At 36.3% G+C, this 14,864-nt stretch overlaps 1 protein-coding gene across 15 annotated transcripts in view; it reads left to right on the top strand.

Moving 5' to 3' along the window:
- Positions 1–14,864, top strand: part of FRY (FRY microtubule binding protein) — a 195,884-nt gene that overhangs the window by 97,254 nt on the left and 83,766 nt on the right. For all 15 annotated transcript variants that reach the window (XM_039323584.1, XM_039323583.1, XM_039323576.1 and 12 more), the window contains 8 exons: positions 3,655–3,794; positions 4,691–4,781; positions 5,504–5,583; positions 6,387–6,467; positions 7,625–7,793; positions 8,245–8,337; positions 9,256–9,354; positions 11,312–11,413. In XM_039323584.1, coding sequence (XP_039179518.1) covers positions 3,655–3,794; positions 4,691–4,781; positions 5,504–5,583; positions 6,387–6,467; positions 7,625–7,793; positions 8,245–8,337; positions 9,256–9,354; positions 11,312–11,413 — 855 coding nt within the window. The remainder of the gene's footprint in view (positions 1–3,654; positions 3,795–4,690; positions 4,782–5,503; positions 5,584–6,386; positions 6,468–7,624; positions 7,794–8,244; positions 8,338–9,255; positions 9,355–11,311; positions 11,414–14,864) is intronic.

Here is a 14,864-nt window from a genome sequence, read left to right as displayed (position 1 = left end):
ACTCAATATCTCATGATACATGGCCCCATTCATTCTTTCCTATACATGGATCAGTTGTCCTGGTCCCTTTGCAGAGAAACAGCCCCAAAGCATGATGTTGCCACCCCCATGCTTCCTAGTAGGTATGGTGTTCTTTAGATGCAACTCAGCATTCTCTCTCCTCCAAACACGACAAGTTGTGTTTCTACCAAACAGTTCTACGTTGATTTCACCTGACCATAGGACATTCTCCCAATCCTCTTCTGGATCATCCAAATGCTCTCTAGCAAACTTCAGACAGGCCCGGACATGTACTGGCTTAAGCAGGGGGACACGTCTGGCACTGCAGGATCTGAGTCCCTGGCGGCGTAGTGTGTTACTGATGGTTGCCTTTGTTAACGTTGGTCCTGGCTCTCTGCAGATCATTCACTAGGTCCCCCCTTGTGGTTCTGGGATTTTTGCTCACCGTTCTTGTGATCATGTTGACCCCACGGGGTGAGATCTTGCGTGGAGCCCCAGATCGAGGGAGATTATCAGTGGTCTTGTATGTCTTCCATTTTCTAATTATTGCTCCCACAGTTGATTTCTTCATACCAAGCTGCTTGCCTATTGCATATTCAGTCTTCCCAGCCTGGTGCAGGTCTACAGTTTTGTTTCTGGTGTCCTTCGACAGCTCTTTGGTCTTCACCATAGTGGAGTTTGGAGTGTGACTGTTTGACGTTGTGGACAGGTGTCTTTTATACTGATAACAAATTCAAACAGGTGCCATTAATACAGGTAATGAGTGGAGGACAGAGGAGCCTCTTAAAGAAGAAGTTACAAGTCTGTGAGAGCCAGAAATCTTGCTTGTTTGTAGGTGACCAAATACTTATTTTCCACCATAATTTGCAAATAAATTCTTTCCAAATCAGACAATGTGATTGTCTGGATTGTTTTCTCATTTTGTCTCTCATAGTTGAGGTCTACCTATGATGGCAATTACAGGCCTCTCTCATCTTTTTAAGTGGGAGAACTTGCACAATTGGTGGCTGACTAAATACTTTTTTGCCCCACTGTATATCAGACTTCATAACTGCCCATCTCCCTTGTAGAAGGGCTCTATGGGTTATCACCATAATCATCAGGTGAAAATCTATATCCACTCAGAATTTTACTGAAAGTACAGCCAACAGGCAGCTGACATTGTAGATCTGCCAATTGAGAAAAGCAGGAGCAAATGAGAGAGAGGTGAGGCATTCAGAGAAAGAAATGGTCAGTCTTCACTTATCAAGAAAAATCTCAGTACTTGCAAAATTCCATTACCAAGGATCAGCAAATGCACAGGAAATGGAAAGAAATTTGTAATGTGAGGTTGGGATAAGTTTTAAGAAAAAGAAAGGGGACTACAATTACTATTTCAGTTTCATTAAAGCTTTAGATATAGCTTAAGATAGAAGGACATGCCATTTTATTTTCTGTCTTCCAAAGGGCATTGATTTTGGCAATCTTCATTTTTATTTCAGCTTGTTCATTCGACACTGACTTGTTTGTGCAGCTGAAAAAACCTCTGCTGATTAAAATTGTGAGAGCAGCTATTGCCAAATTCAGATGCAATAAAAAATGAAGATGGAATCCCAATATTTTGTTTCCTTCATTGATTTACCTTCATTTGAAGAAAAACTTAAATACATTTTTCCTATTATGGGAGAATTAGCTATTAGGGATACTTTGATTAGGAAAAATTGCATGAGGAAACATCCAGCACTGCATTTATCATCCATTTGAAGGGAAAAGGGAATAGAAGAAAACAAATTCCAGGAGATTCATTTCAATAAGACATTGGTTAAGTGTGGAACTAGGAATCAGGAAATCCATATTCAAATTTTATGTCAGCTTATTGGCTAACTTTCCTTCCCTTAGATGTCCTTGATATAGATTCAGGAAGATTCCATACCTGGAGAGAGAATGCCCCTGGAACTCTGGAAATAACAGGACATATGCTTCTCAGTGCTTCTTTCTACTACAGAAACATTCATTCTAGCCTCACTCACCATTATTTCATAAATACCACAGGATAATTTTATACTTCCCTGCTGCTTGCAGATACCAATCCTGTAACAACATATAATGTTGCCAGATACTTAAAATCTGTCAGAAGATAACCTGCGCCATAAACCAGTTTTCATGGGTACTTTGTTTGCGATTCTAGAATGTTCTGTATTGTGATAGATTTATCTTGCCATGTTCCTCTATGCTCATCTACTCTTCCTATTCTTCCTCTTTTTAGATTTTTAAAAATATTTTTAGTTTTACATTTAACATTGATATTTAATTTTTTGATGTTTTTTTATTCTGATGCTTTTTAATTTTTTTTGTACCCTCCCCTCCTTATGCTACCCTCCTCTTTATTTTTGACCATAAAAAAGATCTGGTTTTATTACTGGTTAACTAAGCTTCTTGCTTTCTCTCAACTATACCTACTTTACAATGTATTTCACCATGGAAATGAAATATATCTACTTTGAGCTCCTGGAAGAAAGGAGAATATGTACTAAATAAATAATATAAATGAATATAGTCTAAATTAAATTAAGGCAACGTGTTTATTATGTTTTTATTTATTCTAATATTCTGTGTTTATTGGACATACTGTATGACCAAATATTTTTAATGCCTGGCTTTAGACCACTAGTTGCTATAAGTGAAATTTGCAAGTGGGAATATTTAATTATATGGTCTGACCTTTTATATTTGGCTTGAACTTTCCAGATTTGTTAATATAATTCAGTTGTTAAAAGTTTGTACATTCTTCTAGAGACTATAGTTCTGTTTAAAAAAGCATTTCAGTATCAGATTTGTAAAGCAAATCTTTACAACTGAATTTTATCACAACTTCATATATATCATTTTGTTCATTTATTTCATAAAGTCATCCAACATTTGATGTGCTAGTATGAACAATTAACCCATCTCCAGTTCAGTTAGTTAAAAAAGGGAATACCAGAGTTAACTGTGTGAATATTTCATTAAATAATCAGGGCTGATTTGGGGCAGTCATGCCTTATATAAATCTTAAACTTTAGCTCTCACCATACAGATTTTAAAGGCATGCCTTGTCCCAGTCAAAACAAAATATTACTAAACCAGCCAGTTTGGTCTAGTGCAGTGGTTCTCAACCTTTTTAATGCCGCGACCCCCAACCAGTCGTAAGTCGAGGACTAAACCGGTCATAAGTTGAGGACTAAACTGGTCGTACGTCAAGGACTACCCAGCCGGTTGTAAGTCGAGGACTTTCCCTGCCCGGGAGCGCCGCGCATGCGTGGTGCTGCCCCCTGCGCCAGCCGAGGTGTAGCTGGCAAGCGGCAGAGACGGAGAAGGTCAACCACCGGCTGGGCCACCAGCTGGCCCAGCCGAAGGGAGGTAAGGCACCCGCCGGAAAAGGGGAAAAAATGGCGGACAGCCTTGCTTGGCGACCCCCGTGAAATGGTCGATCGACCCCAAAGGGGGTCGCAACCCATAGGATGAGAACCGCTGGTCTAGTGGTTAGGTCTAGTGGCACCAGGCTAGAAAGCTGGAAACCCTGAGTTTAATTTCTGCTTTAGCCAACCCATCTCAAAGAGAATTGATTAAAGATTACAGTATATTTTTAGTAGAGTGTACCTAAATGTGTTTTTATTTTTATGCATTTTTCTATAGGTAATTAGTTCAATAAGCTCTCTTTCAGAGTATTGTCTACCTTCTATCCTGCGCACTTTGTTTGATTGGTATAAAAGACAAAATGGCATTGAAGATGAATCTCATGAATACAGACCAAGAACAAGCACAAAATCCAAAAGGTATGCACCTGGAAAACTTTTTTATTGCTACTTACGTTTGTGGCTTTTTTGTAAAAAAAACAAAACCCTGCTTCTATATAGAATTTACGGTAGCTTTAAAGGATTTGCTTCAGACAATATTTGTGGGTGTGTTAAAAGATTTGCTTCAGACAATAGTTTGAGAGCTTTCATTCCACAATCCTGTCAAAGCATAATAAAAAATTGGAATTCTTTGCAATTCTGTGGAATTCTCTTTACTCCTGTTGAATTTAAATTCCTGTTGAATTCTCTTCACTCCTGTTGAGAATAGACAGAGAATAGACAGAGCCAATCAATGCTTCCTTAGAAGGGTGCAAAAAAGAGTGCAGAAGTTGGAAATCAGCAGCCTGCACTCTGAGGCTCTTCCTAGTCAAAGAAATAAGCTATAGAAGGAAATGTGAATCCAACCATAAATACTACAGGCTAACCATTATGGTATGTTTGGCACCATTAGAACTGCTTGTTTCAGAGATATTATCTGAATCCTGGGCTATGGTAGCCTGTTAGTGAAATGCGTCCTTACATAAATGCAATTGTCACTGCATTTTATCTACTGGTAAATATTGATGTCTATGTTTTATGTCAATTGTCTTACTGGTTGTATTTTTATATGAGATGTATAGAAATAGTGAGGGTTTAAAAATAGTTTAATGAGGAAATAAATTTGAAGGAGAACCAACCAACAGAAACTAAATCTCTTAAATTGGGGAATGATATAGGAAATGAAAGGAGTAAATACTGTATTGAAACAGCCTTAAAAGCTTATCAGATGAATTTTTGACCTCCTTACCCTAAAATAGACTAATTAAAAACTGTTTAATTTTATATTTCATTGTGTATGACAAGATAACTTTAGTTATGTTTTCTCATTTTTAAAGTGATGAGCAGCAACGAGACTATTTAATGGAAAGAAGAGATCTTGCTATTGATTTTATTTTTTCTTTAGTATTAATAGAAGTATTGAAACAGGTATGTCATTTTGAATTTTTTAATATTTAATTTTAATAGCATATGTTTGTCACTCTTTCTTCTAGGGAAAGGTATGTAAGCCTATGGGTTTCCACATAAACTGCAAAACATTAATTTTGAAGGTTTATTACTTTGTAAATAGCATCTTAAGAGTCTGGGATTCACACAATTTAGTTACAAGTCGTGTGTGTGTATCGACTAGAAGAATGTGAAATAATGTTCTCTGATGTACTCAGCAGAGAATGAAAGCAGGTTACTGTTTAGGCGTGTCCTTTCATTCTGTTCTTCCACTTTTCTTCATCTCTTTATCTGCTAGATTAGGCTTCATTTTCTAAAGGAGGTTGAGTCATAGAAAGACATTTCTGTTTTTCCTGTATAAGTAATGAGAAGAATGAATTATATCTTAATTCTAAATACATTTTCTAGAAGGAAAGCTTCATAATTTTAGCAAAATGTACTTTTAAATGTGGAAGAGCAATAGGTAAAACAAATTAATTAAATTACTTCTATTTGGTGGTTTACAGTTTGTTGCTATGTTTCCTATTTCACATTTATAAGCACTTGGACAATAATTTTGAAAACTCAACATAGTGCATGTGTGTCAGAATTAAGAAGTATTATCTTTTGGAGGAGAAGGCAGAAACATGTAGTGGTTGGCTATACTTGCCATTAGTCATCTTCAAGTATGAATTTTGTTAACTGGTTGTTCATTTGTTTTTCAGATTCAGCTTCATCCTGTAATTGATGGTTTGGTACATGATGTTATTAATTTGGCTTTCAAGCACTTTAAATACAAAGAAGGGTAAGACTTGTTCCTTCTTTTCTATGAAATCTCACGGATTTAGACTACACTGACATCAATAGTTACTTAAGTTTAGTAGTTAACACCTGGCAGTATAGAACATGACCTTGTTATGAGGTAGGAATGTGGGAGTCTAAATTTTGGGAGTAAGTACCTCCTTTTAGAAGTCACTTTCTTAATCAGTGTTCTACTTTCCTTTAGGGAAGTTTGATATTAGGGCTTAAGAGCTCCTTCATAAATTTACTATTTGTGTAAATCCCAGATAAATAGACAATTCCTTTTTAATTCTATAATGCAGGCATACCATTTCCCCTACTTCCAGTTAATCAGTCTTTATTATAGGGAAGTCTTACTCTTTTGCTAGTATAGTAGTGAATCTTAACAAGATTTGTCTGGCAAATCAAATATTTCATGTCTGTTACTGACTCTATATCTTTCTTATACCCTGTGCTGGTACATGACCATAATAAAGATTGATTTTATTCATATGACTTGTGTAAAATTAGATTTTTATGCAGTTATTATTCTTTATATACTAAGCCAGGTTTCAACACTATGGAGATAATGCTCTTTATATATTAAGCCAGGTTCACACACAAAGCTAAGCCATAAACCACTACATTTGGGTACTCAACTACACAAAATTAAAACCCAGTATATGGAAACTGAGCTTAAGTGTGTGTATATGTGTCCATTCAGAAATGATAGGAATACCTAAAAAATATTGGTCATATGAAGCTAAACCTACTGTGTAATGTATTTATGAATGTTTTAAAATTATATATTTTCTTAACTTTTAATAGGTACCTAGGTCCCAACACTGGAAATATGCACATTGTTGCAGATCTCTATGCTGAGGTAATAGGGGTACTAGCACAAGCAAAGTAAGTATATTTAAATAATCAAAATATTAGATACCTTTCACTCAGAAAGCCAGATTCTTCAGTGAGAAGTTTTCTGTATGTATGTTTATATGTGTATATGCATGAGTACATGCTCATTTTCAACCTTTGTAGGAATAGATCCTTTCCCTTCACAAATGCTTTGTTTTATCAAACTAGGTTTTGATATAGAGAATTATCTGATTTCAGAAAGTAGTTTCTGAGTAGTTAGACAATTCAAAAAGTTACAATCTTCTTCCATTGATATTATCTTTGGAAGTTCAAGCCAGGAATTAAGTACAGTGTTTCCTCAGAATAATCTTCTAGGAGTGCCAGAATCAGAAGTCACCTCCAGGTTTCTTAAATGTCCTTAATAATGCACATTCTATCTTATGGATTGGAGGGAGAAGTAGGCTGATCTAACCAGAGAGATAAACTAATTCTTTGGAAGGTTTCCCTCCCACCATTCCTACTTTTTCTTTACTTTTTCTTCTTTCCATTTTTTTCCTCTTTTTCCTCCCAGGATAATTGAAATGGAAGCTGAAAAGAGAAATATGTTGTGACAACACTGTTTACTTACTAATTGTCCTTGATTAAATAAGTCTATATGGTTTTTTCAGAATATTATTGATCTAATCCTTAATTTAATAATTACTATAATTAATGATATTTTAATGCTATAGGTAATTTGCCACCCTGTTTTCCCTCTAAGATATTGGTAGTGAGAATTACTATACACAACCTATGTTCTAATGTTACCTCTTTTTCATTACAAAGCTACATTTTCAAAAGGAAAACTTTATATTTGGGTTTCATAGCCTTGTTACATTGCATTGTGTACATTTGATTTAGGATGTAACATTGGAGACTTCATTTTCTGTGTGTATGATGGTGACTTTTCCATTTGCCATAACATATTTCAAAGGTTTTGTAGGAGTTGTAGAGGAAAAACTCTTGGGTATTACAAAATTTCACTGTGTGTAATTGGTTTTATTTATTTAAATTTAGCTGCTATCTGACTCCAAAGCCATTCTGGGTGGCTCACAATTTAAAACAAGTGTATAAAATATAATTCATAGTAAAAAATATAAATATTGCTGTCAAATATCTACTTTGAAATAAGCATCACCATAATTTATTTTCGTTTTGCTTGTTTTTAGATTTCCAGCTGTGAAGAAGAAATTTATGGCAGAATTAAAAGAGCTGCGGCATAAGGAGCAGAATCCTTACATGGTTCAAAGCATTATCAGTCTAATCATGGGGATGAAATTCTTCCGTATTAAAATGTACCCTGTAGAAGATTTTGAAGCTTCCCTTCAGTTCATGCAGGTAACAAAGTTCCATATCAGGAGAAAGCTGTCCTTTTCTTATACAAAGAAACCTCGGTGCTTCATAATGCTTATTTAGTAACTAATTTCAGGAACATGTGATTTTTATTTCACAGGACGGATAGTAATAAAAACTGGAGAATAAGATATGCCTGTCATATTATAATGACTGAAAAACTATTTTCATTTGATTACTCATAATATTAGCTTATATTTTTGTATTTGGCAAATTATTATTCCCTGTTATTTTGTTGTACTTAATTTGGAGTAAGATCCTTGAATACAGTGGGAGCTCCTTTGATTAAACATGCATAAATTTGCACTGCCTTTTAAATAAAACTGTCAAGTAAGATGAAGGCAAAATGTTGCATATTTAAAGTAGTAGCTTTGTCAAAAATACAAATATTATTTTTTATTTATGAAACTTTCTTTTCTATTTTTGTTTATTCCAGGAATGTGCACATTATTTTCTTGAAGTTAAAGACAAAGATATCAAACATGCATTAGCAGGCTTGTTTGTTGAAATTCTTGTCCCAGTAGCTGCTGTAAGTTCTTGTTTGATTACTAACCCATCACCAAAGTCCCTGGTTAGTACACAAAGGATCCAACAGCTAATAATAAAATACATACAACTTTACAACTATAGTCTGATGTTAAAGTAGAATTAAAGTAACTTTTACCAAAGCTAAATTAATAACAGTTAAAAACAAACTATTTCAATTGTAAGCTAATTGAAAGATTTGTGTTTTAAAGTCATCTTAAGGGCCAACATGAACAGCAGTTCTTGTATTGCACAGGAATTGCGACTTGAGGCTTCCACAGAGAAAGTTTAAGCCCAAATAGCAAATAGGCCGACCAGCTTCCACTGAAAATGGGCTTCTGGTGGTTTATGTTAATAAATGATAGGAATCTTGCAATAAGAAGTATTCTGTTAGTGTCCTGGGCCCAAGCTGTTTAGAACTTTAAAGGTAGTAAATTACATGATTCATTGTATCCAGAAATAAATAAACAACCTGTGTTAAAACTTCAAAATTAGTGCAGTGTGCTCTGTCCCAGCAGCAATGTTTTGTACCAATGGAAATTTCTGAATAAAACACAAGAGTAGCCAAAGAAAGGATCCAAAACAGAAATGAAGTATATCTACAATTGTGTTAGATTATTATTATTTAAGATATGACAGTTTTTGGTTACAGATTTCACTTCAGGGTTCAGGGCAAAATTCAGATCAAGAACTCCCAAGCATGCTGTGTTTATTCTTTCTATCCCATCTTGGACAGATAGATCTATCAGAGTTGCTAAAATTATGATCCCCCACAGTGCCTTCCCTTGATTCCATTTAAGTTTGTTTTCCTTTGTTCAGCTGGTGACTCTTTGTAGGCAGCATTCTCTTCTATGAGTATCCAAGCTGTACATATTAGAAAATCTGAAGTAAAACTTAATTTTATCTTTATCTCTCTCTCCAGGCTGTTAAAAATGAAGTGAATGTTCCCTGTCTGAGGAATTTTGTTGAAAGCCTCTATGATACAACACTCGAACTATCTTCACGAAAGAAGCATTCACTGGTTAGTAATGTTGAGGTTAATATCTTTTATGAAAAGTGTTTTTAGGCAATATTTTTTTCTTAAAATGCTTTCTGAACTGTTTCCAAAATTATATCTCTGTTTCTCATTAGAGTCATTATAATTTGTTGGAAGGTCATTTTTAATGTGTCTCTCTGTCAATATACGCATAAACTGTTTTTATGTACAATATTTCAGTCATATTTAGTCGTGGATTTCTGGCTATTAAAAAAAGCACACCATTATTTCACGTCTATATGAGATATGTCCGGTGATTATCATAAGGCTAGGAAGAATGGGTGTGTTACTAAACAGTGCAAAGTAATGAAGTTTTGTTAATAAATAATCAATATCCTTAATAAATAAGTCAATATGACTTCTTCTAAAACAATAATTTTCTTTTTTGTCTCTAAGTATACTTTGTATGAACTTGAAAAGATGTAGCAGAGATGAAAATATGATGCACGGATCTTAGCATTTCCTTTCATTCAATTATATTACTTTTGTGGGTTAATTATTCTCAAGCCTTGGGTTTCTAACTAGATCATGTCAATTGGCTAGATCAATTGAAAGTGAATGGGACTTTAAGAAAATCAAAGGTGTTTTGTAATATTTCAAATTATAGTTTAAGTTGAAGGAAGTAGATTTAGTCCTACAATTTACATCAGAATCAGAGGAACACAAGATAATAATTATAAGCACCATAGAGCATCAATCTTCCAGTGATTTCCAGGCAAAGCAGAAATGTTTCATACTAAATTATTATTATGAGACACTAACCAAGGCATAACAAAGATAATTGCCCTCTGTTATTGGGTGGTAGTGAAGACACGACATCAACTGACCTCAACTAATTTTATTTTTGTTCTGTAATTTATATTTTAAACTTTTTTTCTGATCAATGATTGTAATAACATATTTGATTTTATTTTGATAATAATGATGGAAAATTGTGATTTAAATAGCTCTTTTAATACTGAGAGTGTTAAAATCTTACTGAATGTAGTGGACATTCTCCAGAGTACATATAAATCTTACTTTGCTTTTCTAGCTTTTAAGCAAAACAAAAAGGGGAAAGGAAAAAAAAACCATTAAACAAAGTGCAAGGTAGAACATTTGGAAGCGGACAAAAAGTTGGACAAAAAACTACCCAAATAAGCATTTTGGATCATTTAGCTTTCCCCTTTGCACTTGACCTGCGAATTGTGAAATCTTTTATTTTTTATTACAATATTTTAATTGAAAAGGAAACTTTAAGAATATTTTTAACTGAAAATAATATAGTTGAAGTATTGTAGGAAAGTTAGAAATTTATGTGACCTTATAAGGGACAAGCCATTTTGCTAAGCTTTTTCCAGTAATAGAGCCAAATAAAATACAGTTCTAAGAAAAAACATTTATTTAGTGGATCATTATTATATAAAATAGGGTGAAAAAAATACCAGTTATTTGAAGAAGAACTCATACTGCTTTTTTGTCACCATCATGAATGTATTTGTTAATCTAATAGCATCATGATAGCAGATTCTTAACATTCAACAAATCTAACTGGTACAATAATTTACAGTTTACTACAATTTGTCCTTGGAATGTTACATTATTCTGCACTCTGTTGCTGCATAGTATTGGGCTGCAATTCAAGTGTTCTGGATAGCGCTAGATAGAAGTATTTTATTATTTAATTGTAAACATATTCCTACATTCATATGGAATGATCACAAAAAATCATAATAATTAAGCTTTTTAAAATTGTAAGAGTTAAACTTTTAAAAAAAAACAAAAACAAAAACATTCTGTGTTTATATTGGCTGATGCACTTAATATAAGCCAGAAGGGAGATGGAGCTCTGAAGTTTAGTGTGGATCTAATGTTCTAATATTTACTGTGTATCTGTTAATAAATTATATTTCTCCTTTGTTGTCATTCAAATAATCTTGTATTTCTTTTGTCTCTTATTTAGGCTTTGTATCCTCTTGTAACATGCCTACTTTGTGTCAGTCAAAAACAGTTCTTTCTAAATAGATGGCATATTTTTCTCAACAACTGCCTGTCCAATCTCAAAGTTAGTATATCATTTTTTTGTTTGCTCTGTAGTTAGCTCTGGGTATATGTGTCATGAATCTGCCAATACTACATGTGCAATCTTGGATTCTTAATTTAGAGGTTTCCTTGCAAATCAATACATGGTTGCCCATATCTCTACTAATTACAAAGGGCATTATTCTGACCCAAATTTAAAAGTGTTATATTTCAAATCCAGTCAGATAGTTAACTCAAAAGAAACGATCTTATAATAAACAAATATATTTTAATGAGAAAGATTACTTGCGTTCACGTTGAGATTGGTGCTGCTGGGAATACATGTTTGTTCATCTTTTAGATCTTTCCTTTAGGTAAGAAGATATTGCTCTTTATACCATCTTTATGCTTATAGGGAGACCTTCCATGGCCCATGCTTCTTACAGACAAAGAGATTCCCATGTGGCTTGTGTCCAGGAAGTCTCCCAAAGACCATTGGAACTCCTCCCACTGACCCATCCACATACCTAGCATTTAACCCAATAACTGCCAGACCTTCCAACATAGAGCTGGGCCATAGAGCTATATGGGCCAGAACACTCCCCGCTTGGAAATTTATATTTCCACTAATAAAATAGTAAAAACGTAGCATCAAGGCATGCAATACTCATTGTGGTTAACCTGTGACTAAATAGGTAAAAACTTGGTATCAAACATGCATAACTATAAGGTAAACATAAAACATGCACAATTATGAAAAAAGGCAAGTGTTACATCAAACAATGCGTAAGACAATACATAATTTGAGGTTTAATCTTCTGGTTCAGTCTTCATCAGCGATGGACCAAATCAGTGATCAGCCTGGTACAAGTGTCTTTGAGTCACGACCTGACTCACGTGGCTTCATGATCTCAGCTGGGTAAATTAGTTCATCAAGTGGGTGGGCCCGGTGCGCAGGAACCGTGGGCCAATAGTTCTGGTATGCAGTCTTGTCTCCCAATGAGACAAGGTCTTCTTCCTGTGAAGGAAACTGGAACCAAATCTGGAACAGAAAAAACTGGAACCCAAGCTTCTCGGGAATGAGGGGAACTGGATTCACAGGATACTCAGGAACTGAAAAACCTGGAAAGACATAAACAGCTGGATCTGGAAACTCAGGAACAGCTGGGGCTGAAGAATCAAGATCAGGAACATCAGGAAACTCAGGAACAGCTGGAGCTGGAAACTCAGGATCAGGAACATCTGGAAACTCAGGAACAGCCGGAGCTGAAGAATCAGGAACAACAGCTGGGACTGAAGGGTCAGGAACAGCAGCTGGAAGTGAAGAATCAGGAATGACAGCTTGAGCAGAAGACTCAGGATACTCAAGAACCGAAGGGTCTGGAGCCACCGGTGGAGTACTGGAGAGGACTGCTACTGTTGTCGTCAGGGTGAGGACTTCATGTGTGGGTGTCAGTGTATTTAATGACATGGAGTCCATGAAAGGCAGTAAGTCCTTGCAGGCTTCTACAAGGCTAATTCTTGGGGTGCTGAGACAAGTGATCAAGACGATCAAAACTATGCCTAACTTCAGTTGTCTGCGCTTAGACAGGGTTTTTAAGCGGATTGGTTGACGTTTACCAGGTGTCTGAGGTTGAAGGTTGGCACTTTGATCTGAAGCTGGAAGTGCATAACGTTTTGGTCTATGTAGCATCTGTCTATTTGGACAGGCCAAGAGCTGAAGACTTTCTAGCCAGATCAGTTCTGTTATCTGTGTGGCAAGGTTGGGCCACTTTACTTGGTTGACAAAGTTCTTATTTGTTGGCACATGTTGCCATTGTTCAGGGCTTAAGGATGTTTCAATCCTTTTCTCTCTGTTGCTTACATGGATGTAGAAGTGTCCACTTTGTTTGCAGATGTAGCTTGACATCACCTTGCTGTCTGCGTAGAAGGTGGTGGACTGTAGTTCAAGGCACAACGTCTTTGCTGTCAGGTTGGTCAGCTTTACAGCCAAAGTGGTGCCATATAGCTGTAACCTTGGTACGGTGTGGCCTTCTTGTGTTGTTAGTCTCGCTTTTCCTAAGAAGACACTGAGACTGCAGCACTCCCCGCTGTAGACCCTGATGCATCTTATGGTTGCAAACAAGGTAACATAAGTGTGGCTCTCCCCGCTGTAGAGTGAGACGTATCTTAAGGCTGCAGACACCTTCGTAGGCACATCTAAGGAAGCGTACAACTCTTTCTTCTGCACTGGGGCAGGTGAGCTGGAGACACCCATGCACTGCACTCGCATGCTTTGGAGACATTTTGGGAGTATGCTCCGTGACTCCCAGTCTTGGGGGCGTTGTTTGTCTTGTTTGTCCTTTATGGACAAAGCTAAATTGTAGTAAGTCTTGCTTGTCTGGAACACGGTTGCTTCCTAAACAGGTTTGGTTGTCACAAGCATGCAGTGTTGTTCTAGGCGCGGTTGAAACACTGTTGCTACCAAAACAGGTTTGGTTGTCACAAGCATGCAGTGTTGTAGGTGTGGTTTTATGGGGTTCAATGGGGTAATAATGGTGGAAAGATCTTGTGGCACTCCCCGCTGTGCAGTCATTGCCATTGCTGGTAATCCCATCAGGTTCAATGTGGCAGCAACGGCGGGAGGATCTCGTAACCTAAGTGTCGTGACATCAACTCTGCGGTTGACCAGCGAATCAGGTCGTTGAGATTCCTCTCTTTGTCTACTCGGTCTTGGGGGGCTTGTGGCTGGCTGTGGTGCTCTCATCTGTGCATTCTGGAATGCGCTTTGGTTGTCCACATAGGCCTGTATACGGCTGTGAGAACTTTCCCTTCCTAGACTTTCAAAATTGGGAGTTGACATGGCATCTTCTAACTCTCTCTGCAGGATCGCTTCTATTGCGGCTGCCTCTTTTGCTTTCTGTTGTCGCTGGAAAATCTCAAAGTTGGCCTGAGCTTTGACCAAGTCTTCTCTATGTAGCTTGTCGTCTACTGCTACTTGTGCAGCAACGTTAGCCATTGCGGTATTGATCCGTGCTTCCCTGAGACGGGCGGCGATGCTCTCTGCTCCTGGGACTTTCCCCCCATTGTCGGCAATGGGGTGGGTGCGGTTTGACATGCCTGCTTTAGGCAGTCCAGACTAAAGATATAGTTATTAAAAAGAAAATATAATTATTTTCTTTAACATCTACTTAACATAGTTGTGACAAATACTTAACATAATTGTTAAAAATAAAGAGATGACAATCTTTGTACTTTGAAAGGTAAAAAAGACAAGTGGGATCTACAAAAGATGTTGCAATGTAAATGTTCTTGTGTCTTCTTCCTCTCAGTTAGGAATCTCTCCAATCCATGCTGAGTTTTGCATAGTACTAAACATATCCCCAGATTAGTCTTCTTTAAACAAAGATTTTCTTCTAGTTTTATGAAAACTTGCCTGCCGATACTATGTCTTGTTTTTCAAAATCACTATTTTAGCTCTAAAACCACTACTGGTATATTTGAAAACAGAAAAG

The sequence above is a fragment of the Crotalus tigris genome, unplaced genomic scaffold (assembly GCF_016545835.1).
Source record: "Crotalus tigris isolate CLP2741 ecotype Arizona unplaced genomic scaffold, ASM1654583v1 scf7180000024280.1573445, whole genome shotgun sequence".
Taxonomy (NCBI): Eukaryota; Metazoa; Chordata; class Lepidosauria; order Squamata; family Viperidae; genus Crotalus; species Crotalus tigris.
This window is presented reverse-complemented; position numbering and strand designations above follow the sequence as displayed.